Source organism: Salmo salar, chromosome 02 (genome assembly GCF_965601325.2).
Source record: "Salmo salar chromosome 02, fSalSal1, whole genome shotgun sequence".
NCBI classification, from domain to species: Eukaryota; Metazoa; Chordata; class Actinopteri; order Salmoniformes; family Salmonidae; genus Salmo; species Salmo salar.
Window position 1 is genome coordinate 59,272,165 of NC_138292.1, and position 9,344 is coordinate 59,281,508.

Genomic DNA, 9,344 nt, shown 5'->3' on the forward strand with positions numbered 1-9,344 from the left:
TTGTAACGGGATCATTACATCGTAACTATTACTTCTCAGAGGTAACTATTACTTCTCAGAGGAGGCAGTGGTGTCACAAAATTCATCAGAAACTCTGGGTATAGACTAGAGTTTGGGTATAACCAGAGATACTGGATATAATGACGGGATAAGTGTCAACGAATCCCTAACAATGGGATTCGTTATCCACAGAGCGGAATGGCAGGCTGTCGAGCTCCTGTCTATTCCTTTCTAGTGATTGGTGTATAGATCTCGTTATAATATTAAATGAGGGGTGTTGACGTCAACCGCCTGTTTTCAATGTAGAGTGAGAAGCTATGCTAACCTCATGAATATCCATAGATTTGTCCCTGTTGGAACTCGTGACAATCTGATAGAAAGTGTTTTTTCTCAAAGTTGCCGGGATATCACTCGCATCATACTTACGTCGGTACACTCGTAACATGCTAAGCATTACGAAATGTCTATTAGATCAAAAAGCCTCATAATATCACAATAGGAATACATTTTTATCTTGACTAAACTCTCATTGCCCCCCATACAAAAACACTTCACTTGCTTAATAACTAATAATCTTCTAAATGTGGACAGATTTTGGGTGCAGTAAATCCTCTCGCTCCGCCTCGTCGGGCTCAATCCCAGTTACCCCCAGCCTTAGCCCCCCCCCCCCCCCCCCGGTTTTGTGCCATCCCGCGAGTCACATCGAGTCGGAGTGGTGTTCCAATTCAACTTTGAGCGAGGGTTAGTGCCTTTGAGCCCTGTAGTTGACCCTCCAAACGATGCGAATTGACATGCAGACTTCCTATCTAGTGGTTATCAGAACTCCCATGAAGCACTGTGACCCAAGTCTCTAAAGTTGCTTCAGGAAAATGGCTGGCAAAAATACTACGATGGAAGCAAACGTAAGTAATTATTATGTCATAACAAATCATGGAAAAAATGTACAGTTAAGAGGAATATATTAATGCAGGAAAGGATTGGTCATAAGTTAATTTACGAAAACCGCTATTTAACAAGGTGACTAGCTAACATTAGCCAACTAACCATATATTTAGCTTGCTGATGGACGTCACATTTGTATGACTTGTAATGCGTGTTGTTGAATGTTTTAGAGACTCCTGAGCAAACCAGACTGTCATCTTGTGAAACCCAGTGCAGTGGATGTAAAGAATCTAGCTTAGCTAGCTAAAACATGTACTACAAATTGATTCTACAATTTGTAAGCTTGTTTTGCTGTTCATGAAGAAATATTTCACTTCTTTATTGTAGTAACTTAACTAGGGCTGTGAAATTTGGATTGTTGACATTAAGAAAAAATCCCTAACCGAAAAGCGTTTTTCCCCCCTCACTAAATTTAAAATCACAGTGCAGTTATCACAAAACTACCACCAACAGGTCCTGATCATCATCATCATCATCATCATCATCATCAAAGGGATTTTTTTTTATTTTTTATTTTTTTTACAAATGCCTAACGCAACAATGCTGTTACATTTAGTAGGAGAAAAAAAGCTTCTATATATAAATAAATAAAACAAATTCCACTTTGGGAACCACATAAGCAAAAGTTATGGGTGTCTTCATGCACATTATGTTGATGGAATTGTGTTCTATCACGACGGCCAAATTACAGGATGGGAAAGAAGAAAATGCTTAACTTATCACACACACACACACACACACACACACACACACACACACACACGGTTCCTGAAACAATTACGCTTTTCCTGGAATTGAAGCAAACCAGTAAATAATCTTGCAGTGAGCATTTAGCCTGTTCCCTCCAGTCCCCGGAAGTATACAAATAGAGTGAGAACAATCAATATCAGGAAGTGGCTATATTGACATCACAGTAAAGACAAATGAGGTGTGAAAAGGCAACTTGCGCATCCAAAATGGAACCCTATTTTCATATATAGCGCATGACTTTTGATTGGGCCCATAAGACTCTGGTCAAAAGTAGTGCACTATATAGGGAATAGGGAGCCATTTCAGGGTGTTGTGATAAAACTTTTGTATTTTTTAAAGCTCAGTGGAGGGAGGGAAAACAAAGCTTCTAGTTAGAAAGCCATCCGTATAGAGCTAACAGGCCAAGGTATTGTATGTTTGGTCCACATGGGAGAAGGCCGGTTTAGGTTTAATCAATGGTTAAAGCATTTGACTGGGCTTAGAGATGGATCTTTGAAAGAGCACTGTAGAGAGGGTGAGAGGCTGTGTGTGGTGTGTGAGAGGTGTGGGAGAGGAGATGGTTGTTTCCGAAGCATTAGACAGAGCGGTGTTAGGGATCGCAGCTTTGAGGAAAATCATCATGTTGAAGAGCCCACGCTAGTCCCACTGCGGATTAGTTTAGTGTGTGTCTGGGTGCGTTTTCTAGGGTGGGCTTGACACAGTTGTGTGTGTTCATGTATCTGCTTGCATGCGTTTGTGAGGCTGAGAGTCAAGAGAAGCATTAGCTGTGACAGGAAAACATGTCTTGCTTTTCACACTGTCGGGCCATGATCACGCGCTTAGCTAAAGAGCAGTAGGGAGTGTGTTGTGGTGAGCCTCAACTACTGTAGCCCTGGAGAGAATTAAGACTGGGTGAAGTCAACCCATGCAAAATGAAACTCTGGCAAGTTGTGAGGTCTGGACATTTCTGAGCACACCTGAAAAGATAGTCACTCTTTTCTCCTGAAAGTTTAAAATCCCTCGTTCCTTAGATGTCAAATCTCAGGACATTCCCAACAGAATTGGAGCAAACTCGGCATCTACCCATCCCAAACCACACAGGAGGAAAAGCAGGTAAACAAGGAAGCAAGGCTCCAGGATGGCTTCAAAGCAAAGGTCCCTGAACACAGGGGTAATAAGAGCAGCCTTTGGCCTTACGACTGGGTCAGACAGTAGCAGTAAACTATTCAAAGCTACACTGAAACAACTCTGTGTGTGTGTATATATCTCTCTCTGTGCACATGTGCACTGCCAGCCCTCCCGTCAGACGATCTCATACTGTAATTAGGTCAGATTCACTTCCAAGGGTAATAAGCATCATCTATGCTGCAGTAGCCGCAGGGGGACGAGGGTGCAAAAATGTTTTTAACACCCTGCCATTGTATTGAGGGGAGTGCATGATTTGTTAGAACATCCTAACTTTACCTAGGGGGAGTGCACGATTTGTTAAAACACATGGACATTAGTTCACAAACCTAACCTGATACATGATGGCTTTATGCTTGAAAATACCCTTGTTCTATCAATTTAGGTCTGGTTTTTGGGTTTTTAAAGTTGTGTCCATCGTGTAGTAAGGCAACACGATACGTCTTGGGATTCGGAGCCGCTAATCTCATCAAGAAGGTTTCTCAACACTAGTCTACCTCTGTCTGCAATCCCACCCTCTCTTCATCATACTTTGTTTTTCTGCCCTGTAATTGAAAACTCTATATACTGTAACTCTGTACACACAGTGACGGGAGATGACAAGAGAGAGCCTGGCACAGGAACGTGGGTTTACTTTAGACATGTTCTCCCTTGGTCTTCTTTAGCACATCTAGCAGATCACATGCTCTGACATGGGACCTGTTAGTTTGTTTCGATCTTTCACTCACTCTCTTTCTGCCAGGGGAAATAAATAAACAGGGCCTCGTTCTCTCCATCAACAGTGCTTCAGTCGGCAGGATGAAGAGAACAGAGGAGAGAAATGGAGAGATGGAGGAGTGCAGCCAGCCGCATCGCTCACCTTCATTTCCTCCTTCTGGAGGACAAAGTTAAGGACGAGAGCTGTGACAGAGAAGGGCAGATGGATTAATGATTGTTCTGTTCTTCTCTCAATGGGGATAGTCAATGTGGGTCTATTGTCTTTCCTTCCATCGCCCTTGTCTTGACACTCATCTGGATAGAGTGGTGATTCCACCTTGTAATGGGAGCGTTGATACATTCGCCCTGTCAAAGAAGTCAGTGTCACCCACACACGCAGGTGCACACGCACCCATACACACTCATAAGTATACACGTAGAAATGCTATGGTCAAATGGCAGAAGAACCTATTATGCATGACATAAGTGACCCATAGGACGCAGCTTCTGGTGTATAAGGTCCTAAGAAACCTAGCCAGGTTAACATCCGCCATGGGAATGAGTTCAGTTCACTAGCTAGTGTTGACAGACGCTGCCTGTCCTTTACTGTACATTCACACTACATCCCGTTTTAGCTCCCGCTGCCTCTGGCATTCTGGGAGAGTGGAGTGGAGTGCTTTCTTTCTTTCTCTCTTTATCCTTCTGTGCCTGACTGCCAGCTCGGAAAACAGACTTCTGACGTCCCTGGGTTCGCACCAAAAAGTCAGAGCCAAAGTGAGACCAGGCAGGTCTGAGATCTGTGCTGTATAGCCTTAGCCAAACGACATTGACAATGACCATAGGATTTGGCTACACAGCAAAACCTAATCTGGGACCAGGCTAAGGTGCTGCTACTTCCCTAAAAACTATTTAGCCAGACACAATCAGGTGACTTGAGACCAAAGCGGTTTGTTGTTTCCTTCTTCTCCTTTGTTTGACCAGAGTGATGCTCCATTCTCTTTGGACTTCTCTGTCAGACACGCAGCCCTTGACCAGGTTCCTGTCTCAGATGGTTTTTCTTTCCACTCCTTGCTTGCAGGCTAAATTTAGACCTGATGCTGCCCGGCTTTTGTGCTGCGGCCTCAGTTGACAGAAAAAAGAAAGGGAGAGAGAGAAACAGAGAGACGTTGCATGCCCCAGAGCCATTGAATGTCTGTCCTGCATCAAAAAACCTCCGTAAATAAAAACTGAGGTCTCCTCTCATGCCCTTCTAAATGCATGAGAAAAACCGAGATGGTTGTGTTACTCAAGACATCAAGACAAGACTTCTGGCAGTAAGCGTTATTTATTTCTGACATTCTCTTCCTGACAACTCAATTCCAGAGAATAAACTCCTCCACCCTTTGTAAAGTGGGGGATGGGGGAGTTACCCTACATATTAGCAGGAAATAATCTCTCATCTTCACAGATTTTTTAAAATATCCAAGAGGACTTAAATGTCCCCTGTATTGTAAGTGGATCTCAAGAACTGAGCTAAATCGATCATGGACATGGCACGTCACGCATCGGCTGTATTCTAATTCTCAGCAATTCACCAAGACAGTAGGCTTATTCCATAAGAGCTCAATTCATCAAGAGAGAGTAGACCTACTTCATAAGAGCCACTTGACTGAATACCATGTAACAACACTTGTGTAATAGTACATGCTGGAACAGTACTGGAGCATTGACCCAGTGCCAGAAGCTTTGAAGTGTGTGGTTAAGAACAGGACACCTATGGGCCCCGAGAATTGTGCCAAAGAGCCCCGTTCTCCCGCCATCCTCCCTCCACGGTCAGAATTCAATTCGGAAAGGAGGGATAAGATCACTGCCGACGTTCCTGAATCCCCTCCAGATTCTCCCTGTATGAACTCAGAAGAGCCAAGACTGCGTCAGCAGAGCGTTCCCGGGAAGTTGCAAAAATGGAACTAGACAGAACCCTTTCGCAACTCCTGGCGGAGTTCATGCATGCTGTGCTACGCAGGAAGAACCAAGCAGGGGGGGGGGGGGGGGGGGGGAGAATAGCCTCGGGTGTAGTAGCGTTTTTACCGGCAAGTTGTTGCCACACACCACATCACACTCTTGGACGATTAATATTTATGTGGTGCCTGCCGAGCGAGCGAAGCCTAAGGCCCAGGGGATGGAGCAAGCTGCCTGGCATACTCCCCATCCCCTTCTACAGTGCTGCGATAAAGAATGTTCGCTCTCCATTGAGCTTCATTTCTGTGAACAAATCAGCTAACACAAGAAAGAAATCTATTGATTTGGCTGTTAGAATATAGCCCGCTCCCAGATCCGTTTGTGCCGTCTTGCCAAATGCTATGGTCATTGTCACGCCGACTAAAAGCTTGGCTAATACAGGAGTGACATTGGTTTGGCTGACACAATGTACTATACGGATAGTAAAAGTTACTTAGACTAGTGTATACTGTATGCAATATAGCCTGCACTCACATGCCTCCTATCACCGATCGGCAATCGCACCAATTGTCCTTCAGATGCTCCTCTTGGGCAATTACAGACTTGTTAAGTCGGTAGATGCTGCCAGAAACGGCGTGACAAACACGGCTTCTCTTTGAAGTGTGAAAGCCGCTGCATGATGAACTGAGGTTGACTCAGGCAACAAATTGACTGATAACTTTGTTCACCGTTTTCACAGCTCACGGCCATATTCCTTTTAAGGCCACATGATCAGATTTGTTCCTGTTTCTAGTGTGAACATCTTCAACTGCTGTTTCTCTTGAGGAGATATGAATGCGTATTCCTGTCCTGGTTGGCCGGATCCGTTTCTGCCTCTGAACGTGGCGTTGCCGGGTACATTGCCAGAGTAGAGGACAGAGCACAGGGCCAGACCATTCTCAAAACACCAGCTGAGAGAGGGAACTGGAAAGAAGACAAGACTGCACACAACCACAACCAGCCGTTTACCTCAGACACACCACACACACACACACACACACACACACACACTTCACTCTCAATCTTCTCTTCTCTTTACTGCATATAGTTTTTATTACTATTTTTTGCATATGGTTTTAACCCGAACTGACACCAGTATTATGATTGCAGTGCAGGCAGTCATGTGTCAGCATGCAGTTATGCCACAAAAAGCTCAGCTATAATAGAGCTTTTATAACCATTATAGCACGTCTTGAAGCAGAGCTGTTAAAGTACAGTTCTGACACTGAAATGAAGGAGCTGTCATAATCCCAGCAAGGGAAGGGGTGTGGTTGTAAACATACTGCCAGCTCATCCTCTCTCTTTAGCTCTCCTTCCTTCTCCCTCTCCGTTTCTGACTAAGTGAGGGAAGATGTATAGAAGCCTAGGATGATACTGGAGACTTCCTGTTTCAGCATTATCACATAATCTACTTAACCACAGAAAAAGTCCAATATTGCTGAACTACTGAGGATAATGAAAGGATTCAATGGAAGAGCTTATTAAGCTTAGTTTTTAACAAACTAGGGGGAGGGTTACTTACAGTAGCATTCTGTCTCCTCTCGAAGCATTTCTTTGACAAAAAAATATTGTCATATAGGCTACAAAGACTAATTTTGGGGTTGCTCATTCTGGTTCTCCACACAAAATGACGACTGCATGTAAAATGTGGCGTACAGTATAGGATGCTTGTTATAGGATGTGAGAAAGACAGAATTGTGTCCTGCCAAAGACTACCAGTGCTATCCTTTTCCATATCTGTACGGAAACAAATCGCTGAACTTTTCCTTGAAAACATGACACCGATTACCATATGACTTGCCATTGGCAATGACATTAGCTGGCCCTCATTCAAATGTGTTGGAACCAAAGGACAACACCCCTACAACATGTTTATATTTATATTATATTCCCTCTCATTCTGTAGGCCTATCATAATAAATAGACCTTTGAAAAGACAAGGTAAAATCTCTTAGAAAATACTTTATTGAATATCGACCAATTAAAGTGAATTAGGGGACTTACTGGTTACAAGTTTTTAGATAATGTCCTTAAAACCAGTTACTGTGCAGGAGTGTCTCATATGAAGACACAAAATGACCAACAACAAAAAAGGTAACAGGCTATTGCAAATAGTGTAACAACCACAAAGGAAAAATATCTGACACATTTCTTAAGAATATAAACAGTGAAGCAATGGGCTGCTTACCTTCAACGTCTCTCCACGTTTAAAACTCAACTCATCATCTGCAGTGGCTTTGAAATCGTATTTGGCAATGGCCTCCATGGTGAGGATTGTTGAACACCTGTATGCTGTGTTGATGAATGCACAAGTACCCTTCTGAAGTCTTTCAGTTGAGTTTATTCCTCAAAGGAATGATGAAAATTATGAACAATGTCAGAAGAAAAAAAACCAGAAGAGCTCCCGTTTTCCCCTTGGTCTGACCAGTCACTCCGAGTAGCACAAATACCCTCACTCGCTTCACGCCGCTACAACCCTGTGAATAAGAACGCAGCTAGAGAACCTAAGACTATGTAGCAGCAAATTAACATTAACCAACTAGTAAAAACAATGCACTAATATGATAGCTTGTGATGTGACGCCGCGCCCATAGACAATACTAGCATTCTGACGCTCGCGCAATCAGGGGAGGAAGGATATCATCTGATTGACGTTTCCTCAAGCCAACTAACGCACATCATCTCCACAATTGACCAATCGGATGTGAGAATACTGTCATATCCAATAGGTGTTCTGTAGCTGTGCAAAACCAATGGGATTGCTAATTTACACGGTTTGTAGAGGGTTTTTGACAGGCAGATGTGGTTGATGACTCAAAACTCGAGCTAAATGTAGAATGTCTAATTTCGACTCAAAAATCGTTTTGTCTCGTACAATGTTTTCGGCCCTCTTTCCTTGCCATTAGCCAAGTCCTTCGTTTGTATACCTTTTTCAGCTCCTTTGAGTGAAATATTGGTGAGTAAAAACAAAAGAGTTGCGATAGTTGTAACAATACAATAAATTATTGTTTCCAAATTTGACAAGCAACAGTTTGTTACAAAGTTAAAAGTAACCTAGTTGTCACAATTGCTAAAACTACGAAATTAGACTTGTAGGCCTACTTTAGCTCCAACAGAAGAAAGATGACGAAGATACGACTTTTAGGCTATTGTTGTGCTAGTCCTACAATGTAGGTTAATTAAACAATAATATAGGCTAAATCATTTCAAAAAAGTGAACGACGGTCCACCGGGTCTTGCTTGAAGCTAAAGTGAAACAGTTCAGGTCTCCGAAGTAGCCTAGTCCACCTACACTCATTTAATGTTACCTTGTTTTCTACTTGCTATCCCTTGGAATTATACAAAAAAAACGTGTTATTAGTAGGCTATCCACTTCCTAGAACGTGAGCTCTCTATATAGGAAGCTTCCTATCGCGACATTTTGGGAATACTTAAATCTGCACAGAACTTTGCCCACTCCCCTGTTCCACTGCTCCTCGCTCTCTCGCCCCTCTCTCTCTTCTCTGCAATTCAAAGGGATTTATTGGCAGGGGTAACATGTTTAGATTGCCAATGCAAGTGGAATAGAAAATAAACAAAAGTGAAATAAACATCATAAATTAACAGTAAACATTAAACTCTCAAAAGTTTCTTAAAGAATAGAGACATTTCACATGTTATACTTTTGGCTATGCGCAGTGTTGTAACAATGTGAAAATAGTTTAAGTACAAAAGCAAAAATAATTAGACAGATGAATATAGTTTGTATTTAAAATAGATTTTTTGCTTCACTGGATGCCCTTTTGTAGCAACAGGTCACAAATCTTGCTGCTGTG

The 9,344-nt window shown here is 42.7% G+C and overlaps 1 protein-coding gene across 1 annotated transcript in view; it reads right to left on the reverse strand.

The window, feature by feature from the left end:
- The window catches only part of LOC106587111 (growth factor receptor-bound protein 2-like), a 32,343-nt gene extending 23,458 nt beyond the window's left edge, over nucleotides 1-8,885 (reverse strand). Inside the window, exon 1 of the mRNA XM_014175114.3 lies at nucleotides 7,718-8,885. Within this exon, the coding sequence (XP_014030589.1) occupies nucleotides 7,718-7,795 (78 nt within the window). The 5' untranslated portion in view covers nucleotides 7,796-8,885. The remainder of the gene's footprint in view (nucleotides 1-7,717) is intronic.
- Between the last annotated feature and the right edge of the window lie 459 nt (nucleotides 8,886-9,344).